Source organism: Platalea leucorodia, assembly GCF_965183815.1.
Source record: "Platalea leucorodia genome assembly, chromosome: 1".
Taxonomy (NCBI): domain Eukaryota; kingdom Metazoa; phylum Chordata; class Aves; order Pelecaniformes; family Threskiornithidae; genus Platalea; species Platalea leucorodia.
Window position 1 is genome coordinate 57,448,838 of NC_138823.1, and position 21,721 is coordinate 57,470,558.

The 21,721-nt window shown below is 39.6% G+C and overlaps 1 protein-coding gene across 1 annotated transcript in view; it reads right to left on the reverse strand.

The window, feature by feature from the left end:
- Positions 1-21,721, reverse strand: part of PIEZO2 (piezo type mechanosensitive ion channel component 2) — a gene marked incomplete at both ends in the record, with an annotated part of 320,116 nt that overhangs the window by 133,460 nt on the left and 164,935 nt on the right. The window contains one exon of the mRNA XM_082329045.1: positions 8,016-8,178. Coding sequence (XP_082185171.1) covers positions 8,016-8,178 — 163 coding nt within the window. The remainder of the gene's footprint in view (positions 1-8,015; positions 8,179-21,721) is intronic.

A 21,721-nucleotide genomic window follows, 5' to 3' on the forward strand; every position in this document is an offset into this window, starting at 1 on the left:
TTCATTACCTACCTGCCTTTAGAAGCAGCACATACCATAAAAATGCATATAGAAAAATTAATCAAAATAACACAATATTCTTTAGACAGACCCAGCTGTGAGTACAAAAGCTGGAAAAGAAATTTAACTGCTACTTGTTTTACCATCAAAGGAACTGCAAGACCTTAATGGGATATAAATGACACTAGTTTTAACCTGCAGTCAATACTAAACCACGTTAAGGTAATCATTTATTGAATTTCCAATTTTGCAAGAAATTGAAGAACTCCACAGTTCTTCTGAAAGTGTCAGCATGTGAGGAGTGGATTTCCCTGCTTCTTCTGACACAGAACAGATACAAAAACTTCCACACCAACAATTCCCACATGTCATTCTATTTCAGCTCTGTAGAAATGGGGCTGCCTAGCAAAAGTATCTTCTTTAAGGTCACCTTGCGCCAGATACATGTGGTGCTCAAAGGGAGCTCAGGCGGGTCTGCAGCAAGCCAAAGGGGAACACCACTCTACACACACACAGGGGTGCGCATGGAGGGAGGGCTGCAGACTGGAAGCCAGCCTTAAAAAAATAAAACCACTCTCAGAGCTCAGCACTCTATACTCGTACTGGGTGGCTTAGGGGAAGACCCTGCTAAATGAGCTGAACTCATCCAGTGGGAGACAATTGCAATGAACATTTTGGTAGGTGTGAAATTAATGAGATAGAGGCATTTTGGAATTTAAACAGTATACTAAAATTTATACTACACAACTGAACCACTGAAAAGAAAAATCCTAAATTAACTTTAAGTCCTATAGATCTTAATGAAAAATTTTATCACTGGTAGATCTAAAGTGTGCTAAAGTTTGGGTTAAAAGCCTACACAGTATTAGCTAAATTCGGAAATAACATTCAGTGTGTTTACAGTGTTTGATAGTAATGAATGACATACACTTCCACAGTGAAATCTCCTGTGGGAAAGAGTCACTCGTTACAAAAAAGGATCAGCTATTTACTGGAAGCACATAGGGACAGAGGCATTTAGCGATTGAGAGGAAATGAAAAATAAAAAATGAATAAAGACAAGCACAGTTCTGAATCAGGATAACAGGAAGGCAACTCATTAAATCCTGTATACAATAGATATTGCACTGAGAGGGCCAAAGATTATTTCACTTTCCAATGTACCTACAGCACCTGAGCAAACACCAAGTGATTTCAGCAAAAGACTCACTTGGCTAATATGGAAATACAGTTTCACATCTTGACTTCAAAAAGCTGTCAGGCATATAAGCCAAGTGCAAAAGAGAGGGGAACTCACAGGCAGAGTTCGGTGGTTTGGCCAGAGATGATTAAACACGTTTTTTTAGTGAAAAGGAAATAGGAAGGCTTGGGCTATGACTACAAGGCACAATTCTGTACAAACTCTAAATGAGCTAGTGCAGGTATGTGAAGCAGCACAGCACCCATATGGAGTAATTCCTGGACCAAGAAATATACCTATTGTACCATTATCCATCTTGCTAAGAAGCCCAATAAATAGCCCAACTGGAGTGCTGTGGTTATTTGCAGTGTTGCCTCAGCTCATACAGAAGTGGCTTGGGTACTTCTCCAGTATCACCCTGAAGAGCCACAGATTACTGGGATCAACAGGAGAATGGGAAATCTAATCGACAAGACGATCCAAAATTACTTGACTTCTTTTGTCTTGCAGAACAGATTTTGAATAAATATGGGGGTTTTCTCCCAAAATATCAGAGAAATAAATGCTCGGGAAGGAATCAGTATATTCAATCAGAAGAGCAGAAGAACTAAAAGGGTTATAATGCAGTTGTGAATACATGTAGAATCTAAATTAGAGGTTTCCTAACCACCAGAAAAGCCAAATTACAGAACAGGGTCCTGTGAGGAGCAATGGGATAAAGAAAAATTGCCCTGTTTTCAGGATGGTGCTTCCTACCTTCCAGAGGGAATTGCGTGATACAGCTGCCTGCAGCAGCAGCAGACTGAATTCCATGACCCAAGAGATTCCTTCTTGTACTGTGTTATTCATCACTTCGGCTGTCCGAAGGCAATAACATTCCAGTATTTTGATCTCCTGGTTATCACCTCTGTATCTCAAAATCTGGAATTGAGGACTGTTAGACGAGCAAACCAGTAAGCCCAGTGAAGAGCTGCCGTAAGAATTTCACCATACAACTGCCATGTTTCTAACCAAAACAGGAGAGGTGCCTGCTAAAGTTTCACGCTGAACAGGTCAACAGCACTTGGTAATACATAATGCATTGCACAATGTAACATTATGTAGCTGAGGCACTGTTGTAGTATAATTACATATTTCTGTTAAGACTTATCCAAAGACATGTGCATCAAACCAAGAAGCTAATGTAACCTGTAAACTTTTGACCCTTGTTAGGATGAGATGCATTAGAATTGTTACTGAGAGAGGCAGCTGGGTAAGGTCTGGCAAGCTTCACCACTACAAGCATTGCAAGGAAAGCGATAAGGGAGCCTCACCTACTCTCTTTAAACCACAGAAATAAGGTATTAAATCCCACTTACACCACGTTTAAAGCACACTAAGACCAACTGGGTCTGGACCAGTTCTCTAGAGGTCAAAACCAAAGAAATACTTATAACCAATTAGAAAACTTAAGCAAATGCTGTACTAAGTAGAGATGGCAATGAAAGGAAAAAAGAGGAAAAAAAGAGGTGTCATCAAGAAGCTAAATGAAGCCAAGAAGTTCCAACCCTCTCTAAGAAGTTCTTTTTCCCTCTTTATCACTTGTAGTATTTTCCACGATGTTTTCCACAATAGCCATCATTTGCTATCTCTGAAGAGAAGCAAACACTGAAGGAGCAGGGTCCCACATCAGTGAGAGCTAATGAAGCCAGGTGAATGTTTGATACTGGTAAAAGAAAATTAAATGAAGATAAACACAAAACAATGAATAATTTCAGGAGAAATATACCCATTCAAGGCTTTAAGAAAAATGGGGTGGCCATCTAGACAGGGTCATGGGCAGCACTGTAAACAGCTCAAAGGAGACCTCTGCATCTGAAGGCAAGAAAATTGGCAAGGTATTAGCAACTACAAGGAATGGGACATCACCTTTCTCAGAGCTGCAGTCTATGCTGAACTAATTATCCATATTTTACAGGACGTCCAGGCAGGTGATATGCTAGTAGAATTGCCCAAGCCAACAATCTCTGAATCTAACAATGAATGTCATTCAAAAACCGTCATTCAAATCAACAATAAGACCTTGCCTGAAATGTTGAGGCATGGATATTCCCTGTAGCTCAAGAGAATATTGCAGAACTATAGCTGGTTCAGAAAAAAATAATGGAAACAAAAGAAATGGAAAAAAGAAGAGGGATTGCTTGCCTTTAAAAAGACAATTATGCAAGATAATAAATACATTTGATTTCCCTCATACCATCTCGCTCGGTTTTATAACATGTAATACAAGGGACCTTCCATAAAATTAAAGGGTGTTAAATTTAAAATAAAATCAGAGAGCACTTATTAAATTGTGGAAGTCCTTGCTTCATGACGCCACGAAGCCAAGAAATTAATGAGGTTTTAAAAGGGTCTGGATAATTATATGTTTAACAAGATTATTCAGAGTAGCTATAATTAACAACAACATTTTTTGGAAGGGATTTGAAACCACATGTTTTAGGATTAAAGCCAGTCTCTCACTAGGAGAGATCAGGATAAATTGCAATATCGGAGATGAGGAAAAAGGGTATTCCCTTACTTGCTTATTGTCCTTATCCAGCAGGTACCAGCTACTTTTAGGATGAGGATACTTGTCTAAATGGGCAATTTCTAGACTAGAAAGTCTTTGGACAAGGCACAACACACGTGTAGCTCTCAGAGCCTATCTACTCTGTCCTGTATGCTTTGCAGTCACCCTTGGACATCTGGACCAAAAGAGAGCTCTCAATGTACTATGTGCCCAATGTAGGTGTAGGACAAACAGCCCTGTCACTGTTTAGAAAGACAAAGCTAGGAAACGGAGCATTATGCCTGTTCCTATTTGCCAAAGGACACAGAAGCTGAGAGACAGATGAAGTAATAGGCTCGAGGACACAAACCAAGTTTGTGACCAAAGTGAGAACCATGCTGGTCCTCCTGACTCCAGTCCGATATCTTGACTCCAAGCCAAACTCTTCTCACATTCTTCCCAAACGTTAGTTTATTTTAAAACAATTTCCTCTTTCTCTTTCTTTTTTTTTACTTTTTAAGATCCCAAACAAATCTCTGCCTTCCGCAGAAACGAGGAGGGGTGGAGGCTCTGGGATCAAGCTTGCCTCAGATTATGAGACAAAGTACAGACCCAGTGATCCCATTTGCTTTCTAGAAGAACGTGGATGAGAAATAAGCTTGAATGGGCAAGGCAGCGAGTGCCGTGGGAGGAAGTTGCACTGAAGACTACAACTGTGTATTTCAATTAAGATCAACACCTCTTCTAAAGTTTAGGTTGTGCAGTCTCAGAAGGATTTTCCTCCCCCCCAGCCATCACTTACAATATTAGGCAATTCACCCACAGTCTCCAGAAAAAGCTACTTCCTTTCTAATACCTATCAGACTGTATATACTGTATCTGCATTTTGGCATATAAACCATCTGCACCAAATCAAAAATGCTGTACTTTCAGCTGCAGCTGGGAGTTAACTGTTCATTCTTATTTTCTTCCACCTTTTACACCTTGTGACTGGCATTGTGCTTTTCAGCATTTGCAATCTGGGCCTGTCTCCAGCTGAATTCACCTGCTTTAAATTTTCTGAGCCCTAATAAAAAAGGCCTGCAGACACGTTTGCTCCAAGTGTGCAACCATTTAGGGGTGGTAATGAGTTGGACTGCAGCCTGGTATCTGGCAGACCTTCCTACTTCATGACTCACTGTTAATTAAAACCACACTCTTTGCTTATTCCTGGGATAGCGTTACTTACAAATAATTGAGAGTCTCTCACTGCCTTATAGCTTCCTCCCCCAGTTCTGTTCTGTAGAATACACTTTTCTGACAGAGAACTGTTTGCCTTAAAGTTGGATGCAGTGTTATGAACAAGGACATTCATTTTTCAATGAATCCTTGTTGTCCTTAATTTGGATTCTGATACTTTTTCTTATTTTGAATTGCAACTCAATCCATGGGCAATCTGATCCATTGTACTCTACAGTTGGTTTCTGGAGGCTACTGCCATAACAAAGTACAGCACAAAATTGAGTATCACAAACTGCTACTCAACTCCAGGCATTTTCTCAGCATGCCCATATAACAACTGAAATGCGATGGATTCACACAGAGCTTTGAAAAGGTCACTTTTAGAAGTATTAAAACAATTATTTAGCAGGTTTTCTTATACATAAATTTTGGAAGAAGTAGATAGATTAACCTTTCTTTTTTAATTAAGCCTGTTTCCACAGTATTTCACTCTCCCCCAAGGCAAAGAGGTCTGAGAATCACCCAATGTAAGTAATTTCATGCAAAAAGGTAAAGGTGGAAAACAAACTCTCTGCTTTTGCCTGGAAGTCACAGTGCTGATTTATTGATTTATAGAGCCACCTGTGGCTAGGCATCTAGCAATGTGAAGTCACCTCTCTTATGGCTCTGTTGAGCCTGTTTGCATCAGCTGATGCATTCTTAACAAAATCTTGTACCACGAATCTCTGATGACTGGTGGCAGGGACTCTCAGCAAAAGATCTTCAACTCTGGAACGGCCTACGGGGCTAGTCTAACAAACCCAGGACTATTTCCCCTGGAGGCACAGCACCAAGCTCAACACTTCTCCTGAAGCATTTGTTTGTAGGACAGTTATTGCTGCAACTCATTTTGTATTTTCTAATTCAAAGGAGTTACAGCATCAGCAGAGAGCCGCACCAACACACAGCCACAGGCATCAGTCAGCTAACGCAGAATTCAAAGAACTGATCCTTACTTAGTTTTCCCTTTTCCAGTGGACTCTACCAAGGAAGAAATGGAAACTATCATGTGAAACCCACAGTTTGGACTCATTTTAGATCATGCCAATATTCTCCCAAATTCAGACACTCAGCTGCATGCTCTGCATATGCATTAGGTTCCTTAGAGTCAGTCCTGCCAAATACATATTCCTAGCAGATTCAGCTGCTTCTGCAGCCTCCTCCTAACTAGCAGAAATGATTCCAGGATGTTATGTGCAGACACCTACAAAGAGAGAGCTGAAGTTGGAAAAATATGTTTAATAGGTATTTAATTTTCCACTCTCCATTTCACTCCATCTTTAAAAAACAAGCAGATTATTCTGATGCAAATTCATCATTTCAGCTGTGAAGATCACAATTCCTTAAAGCATTGGGGTTCACCTCACATGACAGTAACTATTATCCCTTTTTAAAAAAACTATCTATCTGTGAGTTTTGGGTGTCACTAAATCTAAACACAGCTGCTGATTTCACTAGATAATCTATAACACACACCATTTACAGAACATAAATAATATTTGCTGGGTTTTGATGTGAAGAAGTAAAATATATTTACGCAGATTTCCATTTGTCCAGTATCAATATTTCTTTGCAGTCAAAATTTTCTCTTTCTTCTCCCCCACACTTTTCCTTTGTGGAATATTCTGGCCCATTTAGTTGCATTGGTGGATTGCCTTGAGGTAGCCAGTCTAGGACCAAGCCAATTTAAAGCTACAGCGTGTGCTTCAAAGAAGTCTGTTAGAGCCCACTTTGGTAAAATGCAAGTCTTTTAAGAGAGACGGGCTGAACACAAAACATGCCAATTAGCCACACTTCTTAATACTTCAAACATGTCCCCTTATGGGTATAGCCCCAGATTCTAGCCTGCTGCTAAATCCATTTTGCAGAGCTCCAATGATAAAGCAGATTTAAAGCTGATAAAACAGGCTTCCAGGAGACAGAGCAAAACCTTGCGTACGCTCATCAGACTGAGGCCTAGGTATCCTCCAATGTGTAGTTAAAAGCTGCAATCTTCAGGCAATCCTCAGCTGCCAGGAGAGCCCATAAGAATTACAAGCAACTGAGAGTAAAGCACAGTCCTGATACTGATCTCTCATGTGCTAGAAACTTGACCAGCTTCTGGCAATACCACAATCCAGACAACACGGCAACATGCAGAGCGGCTTTTTTTCCTCTCTATAGCGGCACCAAAATGGGCAGCTGATCCTCCTAAATACTTTACCCACTTAAAAATGCAATTTCTATTAGAAATGAGCAAGTTGCAACTGTCTCCCCTAAAAACGGAGTTTTGAGAGTAAAGAAAAAAACATTCCACCCATACGTAAAGCAAGACAGAAAATGAGACCCAAGGCACGCTAGACAGTCTGATAAGAAACATGTTAAGATTAGTAGTAGGAATTTCTCTGTGTCCTGGCCTAAATTCCCACTGCAGCTTTTTATATCATAAAATTGTTCCCCTCTTTCTATGGATTTTTCTGCATTCGGTAGCTCTGCCATTCTTCTTCCCACTAGTAAAATACAGAGCAAACACATCAAAACTGCCAGCTAAGCCATTCCCCAAAATTATCCTCAAGCTCACTCAGTAAGACCACAGTTTTAGATAACTCCTTCCATGAACTTAATACACAGTCTCTCTTCCCTTCTCCTAAGAATCATTTCTGATAAACACTCAGATGCTGCTGTTATTCTTGGATAACAAGTTTGGAAATATGGGTGCTATCTAAGAAACTGAGCAACATATGTAGCAAAACAACCCTGTCAGACTTAACCAGCAGCTCTGGTGAAGAAGCAACTTGTGATCGACTGTCATGATAATTTCTTAACTCAAAACGATTTGAAAGATTCAGTAGCATATCTACTTCTTTTCATATTCTGCTTTGTTTTCTCAAGATAGTAACAACTGTAGCTTTTCCACTTTAAAAACAATTGTTTAGCTTCCTGAAAGTAAGTTCACTTCTTAACATACCCCGTGCTCATGAAACCATTTCAGAATACATCTCAGACAGGAATGCCAAAGCTCACTATTAGCTAAAAGCCATACAGATAGAAATGTGTATTTGATACCATTTCCTCATTTTCAAATTGCATGTTGCACTGTGCTGCATCCTCGGTTACTGGCTTCAGAAACATGTTGCGGCAGATGAGCCATATTGTCAGACTAGCAATGAACATCCCAATGTCTGGTACAAATAGTCTGATCACGTTGCCAGCATCTGCTCCTTTCACACTGTATGGGATGAAAAAAAACCAAAGAAACATTTGTTAATGCCTAATGACATTTTCAACTGGAACAGAAAGTTAACTCAAGCCAAAGAAAAAAACCCCAAAACCCAGTGTATTACTGAATATGAACTAATATGAAATATTGAATATATATATATAGAAGATATATGAACATATATGAAGTATATATGAATACATATGAATACGAAAATTATCAAGGAACTCTAGACAGACAGATATTTTTGCTCTCCAGTAGTACAGAATAAGTGATTATTCACTGGGAGGTCACATACTCATATTTTAGTGATGCTTAAAATTTTGCTTAACCCAATTCTGAATCCATTTGGTGGAGAGCAACACAGGAATGACCTTCAAATTCAACAAGAAAGATTTCAGCTGAGTTCCTAGAAAATGCATGTGTATAAATCACAGTCCCTTTACTGGCATCCTTTGCAAAGACAACAGCATGCAGCTCCACCAATGAGGTCAAGCAAAGACAAGATAGCATTCATGTCACCCCTAAGCGTGCTCTAATCATTCCTGGCACACAGAGGAATAACCAGAAAGTCTGTAATATTTTAATATGTTTTATTATGTTAACTGTTAATACGTTTTATTCAACCAGACCTCTTAAATACCTTTTTGGGTATTTAAGTACCAATATTTAAGCACAAATATTTAAATACTAATTAAATGTTAGGTCCCCTCCAAGAAAACCTTTCTTCACTTCTGAAAGATTTGTAAGGCTGGATGAATTTTATGTAGAAAAAAAACTGCACTGCTCCATTGTGCAAATTTAATTGTTTAGGCTGGGAAATATGACTTTATGGGTTTGGATGTGGTGTCTGAATTTGGTTCACTGTTAAAATGGAGAGCTTGGATCCAGATTTAGTGGCACAACGAACACTTTATTAAGCTGCTGCATGGACTTACTGAACTTTTAACTATTAATGAGAGGATATAATCTTAATTATTTGAAAGTGTACAGCATATACCTGCCAATCTTGAAGGTAACACATTCTGAATATGCAACTCCAATTTTAATTTTAATTTAATTTTTATAGGGCTTTATGCCCATAATCAGTTCTGAGGGCAGGTGAGGCACCTGTATAGCTCCTTGGACATAGGTGAGTGTGGTAGACTAGCTCTTCATAGCCTGAACTGGTAGAAAACCTTGATAGGTTGTTTTATAGATGCAAAAGAGATCACCTCTGGCCTTTCTTTATCATAAGACTAGCAGCTTTGAAGCCTAACAAAGCTATTTGTGAAGGAGTTACCTGCAACTGCTGCACTAGAGCATCTAAAAAGTCTCTAATGTGATTATGATACAACCATCAGGAATCTTGTTGGCCTGCTCATATATCCAAGATCAAATCCCACATTTCCATCACTGCTGCTGACCCAGCTTTTCCACTGCTGTATATCGTGCAAAATAACATATGCCCAAAGAGAGAATAAGGTAAGTGACTGGAAAGCTAGCTTTAATATTTGTTTCAACAGGTACAAATGAGTGTATCACGAGAAGCAGTGAGCAATGCGCAGGTCTGTGGGATACTGTCCTGTAGCACAATTATGAACTGGACCCAGAAGTACTACTGAATTGGTTCAAAACAGAAGAGGGAAAATTCAAGCTCTAGTTCTTCTTCCCATGCTCAGACATAGACACAGAATAAACTGACAAGGTGCTGCCTAAGGAAAACAACTTAAGATATGAAATTGCAGCTTCTTGTAAAAGGAAAAGAAAGAAATTGCAATCACGTAACCAGAAAACTTCCTCCTCTGATGCTTTTTGCTGTTATAGATTAACCCTGAATGGTCACACGCTATATGGCAGCTAAGTAGCTTGAAAACGTTTTGCTAATGTCTTCGCGTTGTACTGAAGCAGAAATAAGTAATTGAAAAGCTTGTAAAAGAGTTAGATGACAAAGTCCTTGCTGGATTGCTTGCATGTGTCTTGTGCTGCTGCTTCAAGCAAAGCATGCTGTAGAGTTGACAGGCATATGACAGCATAGCTGATCTGTTTAACGTTACAGAAAATACAGGTTTGACATGTGTCAGTTCATTTTGCAGTACTGTAGCTCTTACTATCACTGAAGATTAGCTAGTCAAGGCACTGGGTCTGCACTTTCTCCTTTGGCAGAAAGCAGTAAAAAGTACATGTTTAATGAACCTAATTCCCAACAACAGCGCACTCAGGATTCACAATAACAATAATGAATTTGTTTCACTCATCCTGATTGTTATGCTGAAACCTGCCTATTAGAGCAGTTTTACCAAATAAGTGGCAACAAAATCTGAATTCTTGATTATGAAAGTCTCACTCACGCATTTTTTTTAGAAAGAGTTGAAAAAAAACGCGAGTCCGGTATTAGTTAGTGTAAGACCAGCATAAATTTGCTAGTCTCATATTGAAAAATGGATCAGATTACTTCTATGTAATACTTCTGCAAGTGAGCGTTTTTCTGTACACCGGTATGGTGTCCCATCTAAAATTAGTTTTACATCACTTCTGAACTTAAAGCACAAGTCCATCCGATTCAACCACTCACACACAAAGAAATTAAAAGGTGGTAGCCTTCAAATACCAGCGCTTCTTAGTCGCACCAGGTTCTCCTTCCTCACATTGTACTCCCGTGGAGCCACGCTGGGTCTTCCTTCGCATACCCCATTCCCCAGAACAAGGGGAGACCCCTGCGGGAGGCACTGCCTCTGTCGTGGCTCATGTTTCTTTCCACTAACACAAACCAAGTGCTTCTGATCTTTCAAAATAAATCATTTAGCATGTTGTTGTGAAAGATGTCATGTACAGTTCAGGCTAGCGATAGAGAGCCTGATCAGTGATACTTAACCACAGAGCAGGGAAAAATTCTGCACATGAATAGTTTATTCACCAAAACCGGTCACAAATGTATGCTGTCCCTGTCTCTCCGTGAAAAGGAAAACAAATTGACCTCAGTGTGATAATTAAAAAGGAAACAAAAGATCACTTGAAAATACAGAGATGTATATTCTTCTGTAAACTGGAATAATAAACTGCTTCATTCGACCCCAAACAATTTGCTCCCCAGTTTTTCACAGCAACAGCTAAAACAAAAATCAGTTATTCCCACTTGTTATCTCTGGCAGTACAAAAAAGAATGGTAAATACTGCAATCATTCCACACACATTTCTCACTTTATTTGCGCATTCACACATGGTCATATTTTGCATTTGATAACAGTCTATGCATTGTGCTCCTTGCTCCAAAAGAGGCTCTCTAACGATGAAGTTAAAACAGAAGCACAGGAAACCTATTCAGGAGATCTCCTAGAGAAACAGCTTTTTTTTAATACCTGCAAGAATCATAGTGTGCAATGAATTGGTCATAGCCCTTGATCTACAACTAGTACAGCATCACTTATTCACCTAAACTAAATAATTTACCTACAGGGCACCTTTAATTGTAATAGATACCTCTGACTGAAGCTTATAACTCACGCAGAAACATGTTTTGAAATGTAATTACAGTAAACGGCAGCTTTAGGATGATCTTCCCCCTTTTTTTGGTCTTTCTTACAGGATGCAAAAGAAAACAGGACACCCTCCCACCCCCCACCCCCCAAAAAAAAGTTAGGGGTTTGAAATGTTTTTCTACCTTCCCTTAACCAAATAAATCATGTTGCACACAGTTTTTAAGACAAGGGACTACTGCAGTTAGGGTTGAAAGAGTTCCTCTGTGACAAAAATAAATTTTGTGGGACAAAAGGGATTTTATGACTTTTGCATCAATTTGTGAAACTGTTTTATCATATCAACAGACCCCTAATACAGCAGTTTCCTCATCAGTCAATCTGTGTTCCCCTGTTGTTTTCAGCTGTACACTTGAAATTTAAACTACTTTAGAGAGAGATCATCTTCATTTTCTGTGTTTATACAGAATTCTTCTAGGACTGTGTGACCCTGGTCCATTTCTGAAGTTCATTGGTGCTAAAGAAATTACGAGGCAAAATTTCACAGTTTACCTGCATTAAGAATAGAGTTAGCTGTGGACATACAGGTTAAAACTGCTCTCGTACTTCATGTACACTCACTAGCAGTCAAACAAAAACAAATGCCTTGAAGAAGTGAAGCCAGCATAATTTAAACATTACATTCTTGCTTGGTACTCTAGAAATCAGCATTTGAGTTTTCTGAAAATAAAATTTCCATTTTTTTCCTTTCTAGAATAACCGTTTCTCACAAATTAGAATTATTTGTCTTCTACTGAATGCACAAAGCTTTGGTGAACAGTAAAGTGTTAATACTGCCTTTCTTGGACTGATTTAATTTCTTTAGAATGGCAGACACATTACCTTCCTCTTTATTTCAGGTTTACGGAATAAAACCAGAAAAGCAGCAGAGCTGTTAGAATTCAAATTGCAATGGCTTCAACAGAAAAAAAGTAAAATATATAGTAACACACATGTAAAGCAACATGCATAATAATATATAAAATACTCCACATACAGAATGAAGAACAATAGTCTTCAAACTCTAAATACTTAGTATTTTGCTGCAAACAAACAAATAGAAAAAAAATGGGGAAAAAAAGAACGACCAGTCTTTCTTAAGTAGAACTCAAATTAATTCAGCATCAGCAATATCTCACAATGTTAAGCTTATGTTAAACGATAAATCAAATAATGCCTCCAGATTAAAGCCCTGTAAAAAGCTTGAATACTGGGTAAACAAAGTATTTTAAACTTTATTTTTTATCATGGTTTTAAAAATTTCTCAAAAGCCTTATTCACGGCATACTATATTATCTTTTCTTTTCTCCCCTCATGGGTTTTCTATAGCACCTGTTTACTTTCTAATTAATTGATTTAATATAACTGCAATTAGGTACACTGTATTAACAGTTTACAGGTGATAAACTAAGGGAGAGATGCATAGATGCTAATATTTTCCATTCATCTTGTTTGGTCACTGTGAGACATCTGATATTTCCAAGTGGATCTAATATTTCAGAGTAATTTATGCATCACTGTAGATGTTTACAGCACAGTTCCCATGGGCTTCATCTGCAACTGTAATCACTTGGATTGGAGGCAAATCAGACCCAGGAATCATAAGCATGGTCCCCTGGAAACGTGGACTGGCAGTATCACACAGGTGCTATGTGGTACAGTGAATGATTAATTTGTTTTTCACTGGTATCCTCTCTGTGATCCAAAAATAGTGGAAGCTTTGAGGGTACCAAATGCTAGAAACCAGACTGCCTTAGAGATGTGCTTGCTGATTCTTGCTGTTGGAAGTGGGTCTTGGGGATGGCTGCAGCTGGAAAGAAGTTAAAAAGGCCCCTTGTTCTCTCTCAGTTTGAACTAAGGATGAAATGTCTGCCTCTGTACTTTGCTGGGAAACTCACGCTTAACTTATCTGGGTCTGAGGACTGTGGATGCAGTCTGAGCCACAACCAGCACTTCAGTGAACATAGGATGCTTACAGTCTATATTCGTGCTGGCTTGACTTGTCCCTGCTTGTTCAAAAGACAAGTTAGATATGACGTTGGTTCACATGGCAACCTTGATATGACCCTCAGGGCAAACCTCCACTGTCAGTAAAGTATGCGAGTTGCCGAGCACTGGTAGGTCTGCCTTTAGTCCTTTCCTTACCTCATACTCACCCACAGACTGAAAATAAATTATGTTACAAAAATAAAATACAAACTTACAAATATTAATATCCACAGGGCTGTGCATGATCACTCTTAATCCTGCACTGCCTTAATGTGACTGTCTTCTCAGTTTATGCAGAGCACACCATGTGTTTTACCCAAAATACCTGAAGTTGCACTTTGAGAGAATTTTGGTCATGCAAAGTAAAAGAGTGGGAGGAAGAGGGAAGGAAAAATGCATAGAAAACTACTTATAAAAATATTTAGCATGCACTGACCTACCCAACATACAAGTTCAAAGGGCTCCTGAAGTATTTGTAAAATCTTAATCACTGCTTACAAACTATGTCTGCATGGATTCAAAAACCAAAAGTACACTTCACTTTCTCAGGACAGATACCTTGCAATGAAGAACACTTTCTGTATTGCAAAAGTGCTTAACCACGTATTAACCAAACATTTGCTTTCCAAACACTGCTATGCAGAGAGAGAGCAGCTATTTGAAACTAAATGCACGTTGCCAAGTTTTTGGTGCCTCATTGCTTGCATAAAACATTCAACATTAAGAAATTATGGATATGTGCAATATGTAAAACATTGGTTCATGCCAATTTTTCTTTTTTAAAGCACCCACTGTTTCTTGTTGTTCATTGATCTTCTAATAAAGGGCAAACTCCTGCTTGCCCAGGGCGGCATGCAGAAGACATAAAATTTAGCTGGGATTTAGCAGCTATCACGCAAAGCGCTCAGCTGTGCTACTGCCAGACTCGTGACAGTACAACATCCAGCTCGCTTTGCCCGTGTCCCACAGCTCCAAATGTGGAGCAGGACTGATGTTGCACAGCCAAGGGGAAGTGAGCCCATTCCCCTCCACACCCACGGCGATGCGCGCGCCAGCCCCCACAGCGCTGTGGAAATGACAGGCCCATCCGCAGCACAAATTATTTCAGATCAAAATGGAAATGCAATCCCAGACGGAGGCAGAGCCAAAGCGAGCAGAAGAGACCTGAGGACACCTCAGCTGTAGGTGCATTTTGGTCTGAAATCTTCAAAGAGACTTTCCATTGCGAGTATGTACGCTTCTCACTTATGCACACATTGTATAGGGATTTGGCTAAAGCACTAATTTAGTATTCATTGATCACTGCAAAACATTCACAGTTAAATCGGCCCATAATGTTCATAAATACTTGGTGACTGACAGCAGAGTGTTTACATAAAGGCATACAGATATCCATATGTTCCACAATATTCCTGACTGAAAGAAAGTGCTGAAAAGGCTGAAGGAGGCTGACATTCAGTGATTATTTCAAAACATATTTGCTCCCTCTCTCTGCAACTTTCACTGGTTGGAGCATGAACAGATCATAATTTCAAACTACTTTTTATTTCATTCTAAAGCCAGCATATAATATAATCACAGAAAGTAAAAGACACATCTAGATTTTCCAGTCAGCTGCAGATGAGGATGGAATAATATTTCCCCCAATTACAGCAAGCGACATTGTAAATTACTGTCATTTTACAAAGCCAGATTACCCTTGATACAGAGAAAGGCCACGGTTCAAGCTGGAGTGCCCCCTCTGCTTTGGTAAGTGCATGGGGGACCCCTCCACCCCTCAGCCCCATTCCTAATTCAAAACTATCCAAGTGCCACATTTACAGCAATGGGACCATTCACCAAGACCCCCCATTCTTCCACATGAAACAGCTCCCATTCTACCCTGCCTGCTCTGGACATGCCCATTTTTCTCTTCGCAACGTCAAGTGGGACAGGACAGAAGGCAAGGTCTAACCTTCCCCACCGTCACCTGCCTGAAAATCCCAGTGGCTTAGAGGCAAAAGCACATGGACATTGCAGGAAGCAGGCTCCAGCCATCAGGGGCATGTGTGCAACATCTCCCCTCATCCCCCATCTGATTTCCATTAAAACTGGCCAAAGGAAACATCCTGATTTACCCTTGGTGCACTTTGTTCAATTCTACAGCATCAAGTCAAAAAAGAAGAGTGGTAGAAATCAGCGGCAAACTAAATGACCCAATGCCCTGAGATGTCACTTCTTATTTTTCTGTAAATGGAGCATATGATACAATTCCTGGGTGGCAAACACCCCATGTACGTGTGGGAGAGGAGAGGACTAGTTCGCTGCACTGCTTGAGGTTATCTGCTCAATGGCTGGGATGTGTGGCCACTAAAGACGTCTCTCAGGTGTGGGAGGCAACTGCGGTAGTGCTCTGCCAGTGCGGGAGACTCTTACCTTGGCTGAGCATTGAAAAGGACAAATGGGGCAAAAAGGAACTGAAGTCGAGAGCTCCCACTTTTACCTCCAAGCTGGGCGCCCTTTGTCAGCACACTGTAGCAGGCTGGTCAGCCCCTGCACATGGTACATTAGTACTCCATTGGCCACAGGCTTCCTTGTGTTTCACGTGCCAGTTGCTATTTGGAGATCTCACATGATTTATTCATGAACAAAAACCAACAAAAACAAAATAAAACACAAAGCCAAACCGTTAAGCTGTGTCCTAGAGAGTTTTTGGATACTAATTGCAATGCTGATTGCTCTCCAGATTAAAACAAAGACTGGCTCACATTCTGCTGCTGGTGGGTTTACCGCTGTGTTGCTCCCAGCTACCACTGTACTGCAGAAGGCTGGGCTGTGCCAAGAAAAACACTGACAACAGTCTCACAACTCAAGTGCTCAAACAACGCAGGCTATAAAATACCTTCTATCAGATGTTCGTTTCCTTTGAATCCCTAGGTTAAATGGCATGAGAAAAGTTAGCCGAAATTAATTTAGCTGAAAAGAAAATAAGCAAAAGGGGTGGCAGGAAACGAGCAACCTAAAAACCTAATGCAAACAGTTGGATAAATAAGATTCCTACTGAATAGAGACGACTTCTGACAGGACCTTGCACCATTGCTGAGGCAGCCCAGACCATCAGATCAACATGACGCAATGACATGCTTCAGAGGCGCAAGAATTCTACAAAGAAATTGTACAATTGTCCAAGTGCAGAGAAAATTTCCCCTCACTTGCAAGAAGAACATGTCTGAGGTATAAAATATAACACTTAGGACCTATGAAGCCTCAGTTAGAGATTGCTCTGCCATCACTTACTTCCTTCAATTTCATGATACTCCTTTACTTGTCATAGCATCTATTAGTCTGTAGGTACCTAAGTGAGGTTGCTCTTCTTTTTGCAAAGTACCTAGACTACTGTAGCATGCTTTTAGAAATTATATAGAGTAATAACCATCCAGTTTTCAGCTTTTGGTTTCAGTGTGGCAGAAATGGATTATTTTCTCATTAAGTTATTAAAAATATCCTTGTTCAACTCTAAGCTTCATTCCCCTTTAATCTCATTGGGTTGCTGACTGCATGTGTGCTGCAGTTGTTAGCAAAAAGTAAATTTACCTATTTGATTTACATCCCTGTGCCTCATGATCTCTTATTTGTCTCCCTGGTTTTATCTAAGGTCCACCTGTGAGCATTATTAAGTCTTTTTGTTTTTTTAACCACTGGTGTCACATAAAAAAGACTAAAAGCTGCCACCGTGGGATTTGGGAATTCTCCTGCCATAAATACATAGCGAGTAAAACACTCTTGTGGAGAGGGCTGGCAGAGAAGTATCAGGATGAAAACAGGAGTACTGTGCTATGCTAACATTTGCTAGATTGAATGACGCCCTTCCACAGCTCCCTCTCTTGAAAATCTAAGTCTCCTACTAGAATAGAACAGAATAGAACAGAATAGTTCAGTTGGAAGGGATCTACAACGATCATCTAGTCCAACTGCCTGACCACTTCAGGGCTGACCAAAAGTTAAAGCATGTTGTTAAGGGCGTTGTCCAAATGCCTCTCCAACACTGACAGGCTTGGGGCATCGACCACCTCTCTAGGAAGCCTGTCCCAGTGTTTGACCACCCTCTCGGTAAAGAAATGCTCCCTAATGTCCAGTCTGAACCTCCCTTGGCACAGCTTTGAACCATTTCCACGCGTCCTATCACTGGATACCAGGGAGAAGAGACCAGCACCTCCCTCTCCACTTCCCCTCCTCAGGAAGCTGCAGAGAGCCATGAGGTCGCCCCTCAGCCTCCTTTTCTCCAAGCTAGACAAACCCACAGTCCTTAGTCGCTCCTCACAGGACATGCCTTCCAATGCTTTCACCAGTTTTACTGCCCTCCTCTGGATGCATTCAAGGACCTTCACATCCTTCTTAAATTGTGGGGCCCAGAACTGCACACAGTACTCAAGCTGAGGCCACACCAACACTAAATACAGCAGGAAATACTAGGTGCACCACAGTTTCTTACTTTTTTTCTGAAAACACTGATTTTAATTATTGTCATCTTCCTGCCAAAGACTACAATGCTGTCTACCTTAAAAGTAATCCAGTTTTGACCTATTGGGCTTCAGACTTCTCACTGAACATAGTAACAAGAGGAATCACCCTCTTTCTGCTCACTATTTGAAACTGGCCTCACATGGTCATATTATTAATATTCCATATTAAACTGAATGGGCAATCAATGTTTTGCAAACATGCACAAAACTGAAGCGTGTGCCATGAAGAGCTGCTAAGTCAGAGCCTGTACCATTCCTAATGAGAGAGGATTGGGAATGGCATAAAAAGCCTCCCTGACTCCTTCCATTGGAATTGTACCGGTCACTTCTGCAAAAGGTCAGCATTGCCAGAGCAAGTCCCAGAGCGGACACAGGACTGAAGGAGCAGCTGGAGCCGAGGGTCGGGTCTATAAGCATGATTTTGCTTAGGATGTGGCAGCATATGTGTTATTTCTGACTCAGAAACTGCTCTCCAGAGGTCCTCTCCGAGCACCTTCACCTACAATACAGACTTGAAGAAAGCTGATACACCAGGTAAAAAATCATAATGATGCTGCCTGCGATTAACAAAGCTGTATCTCAGCTCACATGGATTCCTAAAGCACTGTTTCCCCAAAAAAACAAGGCATACCAGAAATAATGAAAAGAGATTGACTAGGAGGATGTTTCAGAGACTTCATTAAAAATTAATAGAGATCTTTGTCTTTCAATGTTTTATCATCTCTTGGACAGTAAAGAGTAGGAGGATAAAGTTCTTTGCTCACTCATTTTGCCATGGAAAGAGAGAGCCAGATGATCAGCTGATACCAATTATAAATTATTGGTCAAGATTACAGAAGGAAATGAAATATGGGGGCAGACTGATCTGATTTCTAGCAGTACTGAACTGGAGCAGATGTGAGCATCAACTCCTGCATCTCTTCTTTCCTCCCACATGTATTTTTCTCCTCTGAATGGTAGCCCATGAAGGGAAATCTTGGCTTCTCAGTAAGTTCCCATAATTCATCCAGATTTCACAATAACAGTATATATTCCTTTGTGTTCTGACAGTGTGCAGAGGCCACGAGTCCCTAGTGAACTGGGGGTGTTAACCTCCGCTCCATTTTTCTCATCATATACATATGGAAAAGAATATTTACTGGCTGCTTGGAAGAGTCAGTACAGAACATTTACTCATGTCAAAAAAATGGGAAAAACCCTATACTATGGAGCTCTCTTCCAGGTTTGGATTACTTTTTCAACACAAATGTTATTTTCTGAAATAAAGAAACCTCACTCATTTTTTTTACTGATTAATTATTCACCAATTTACACTACTCTCTCACATTAGCTCACCATTTGCCCTGAACATTTATTAATAATCTTCCTTTTTAATACAGATGAAATCTATTAAAATTTTCTGTTCATTTGGCTACTTTCTTTTTTGCATATGGAAAAGGCCTTCATGTACCTGATTTTATTTCTCTTAGTTTTCTAGTCACTCTGAGCATTTCCAGAGCTCTCAAAAAGAGGAGTATTTGACCACACTTCAAAGGTATTTTAGGACTTGTGCACAGTGAGGTTGTTGCAACTACTGTATCATGATGAACATGCTTTAGATACAGAGTTAATCAGTTTTTTACTTTAAAAAATCAGGTTTTTACTTAAAAAAACTTCATTAGCTGGAAGAAAATTATTAAGTGAATGTGAAAGAATACTATTACAGAATCCACAAATATATTCTTTCATCTTTGAATTATACCAGGCTTTATTTTTATATCACTGTGCAACTTCTTGTCCTTGTTTTTTGCATTCATGTGCTTTATTCTCTTCACTGACGAGTTTTTAATTTAAAAGTTACAGCTGATTTGACTGTTCATTCACAACTGCATCTGCTATAGCAATGAATCTTTCGGTTGTGCAATCACTTGCCAATGTCATCACATAGCAGGGGGATGCAGTCTGATGGCAAACACACACATACACTTAAGCTACAGGAAAACAGCAAATAAATAAAAAGTAATCAAAGTAGTTTTTTACATGCTGAAGCAGAAGAAAGAAATTTTATGACACTGCAGTGACAGTGGGAGGGGAGGGAAGAAGAGATGACAGACACAGAAGAAGATAGATATGCTGCTGTTTGCTGCAATATGGAACAAATATAAAAACTGTACTACCGTTTCCACCCTGGCAGTTTGGTTAGCTGCAGTTTACAGAATCAGATATCTAACAGTTGCTCAATTCATTCTCATAGCGCACAAATCAGGCTAGCATACTGGAGACAAGGTAGCTTAAAATCATTCCCCTTTTAAGACTGAGATGTAGTTACACGATTAGTGTCGCAAAAGAGTCTTTCACAGCTTAAACATTACTGTGATAGTTGCCAAAGCTCTACTGGGATTCCTATGTTTTCCTAAAGTTTCACCTTCTGCAGCCATGTAACTGGGAGAGTCACCAACTTTTCCTTACAAAGAATACACATATCCATTTTCAGCCCTCAGAGCTATGAAGAAAAGCTGTGAAATGTGAAGCAACTTCACTCTTAAAGGTTAGAAACCAGGAGAAAAAATAACATTAATATTAAATCATTCCACTGTGAAGCTATTCGTTATTATTTTTGATATCCAATTTTTATTTATTTATTACTTTAAGTTTGACAATAGCAGAAAAGCCATGAAAATACTTCAGGGAGTGTATCTTTATATCTGCAAAAGAAGTGATCAATGTAGCAAGGAAAAGGAAAATTATTTTCAGTTTCTTGCTAAACAACATTACATACTGAAACACATGGATCTTTGGTCTCTTCATCTGAGTGTATCTAGTACCATACACCTCTTTACAGGCAGGAAAAATAAAGGCATATTGGAAAATATTCACATTTTTCAAACAGGCCACAAGTAAGTGGCCAACTTTTCAGAAATTATACATACTGATATTCTGCCTGGAAATCAAAATTTTCACTGGCCCCAGAATTATGGATTTATATTTCCATGCTAAAAACCCAACACTTCCCACCCCTAAACTGACTTCTGTATGTGAGGTCTGTCCTTAATTTAACATGCAGAATTACAAAGTCACTATAATTAGAGATATGGTGCAAGATAGAATTAGAGGTATGGTCCTAAGATGCAAAATTTGAATTTCTCTTTTGTTCCAAATTGCTCTAGTAGACCTATTTTTAAGACTGGAAGCATGGCACAAGCCCATATTAATTCCTGTTTTGTCCTGGGCTATTAAATTATTCCATTTCCCAAAAGCTATCCACAGGGTTGGAAGCATTGGAAAATAACTTTATAGAAGTGTTTGGCTTGGCTTCTAAATACACCTTTGCTCTACTGTTAGAGAAACACTATGATGTATGTGAGCAACCTTCACCCATGCTGATAAATAAGTAAGTTTCAGGTTTGTTTGAAAGACTTCTCCAAGTAGGGTATATTTCGAAGCTGACTTTTCTTAAAGAACAAGAGATAAAACAGGTATGAAAGCTACAACACGAAGCCATGTAAAAGGTCAGCTCCCCAGGGTGTGGTTTAAGAAAAAGCAACAACTATAAAGTTTTCATAATGCTTAACTACAGTACAGCTCAAG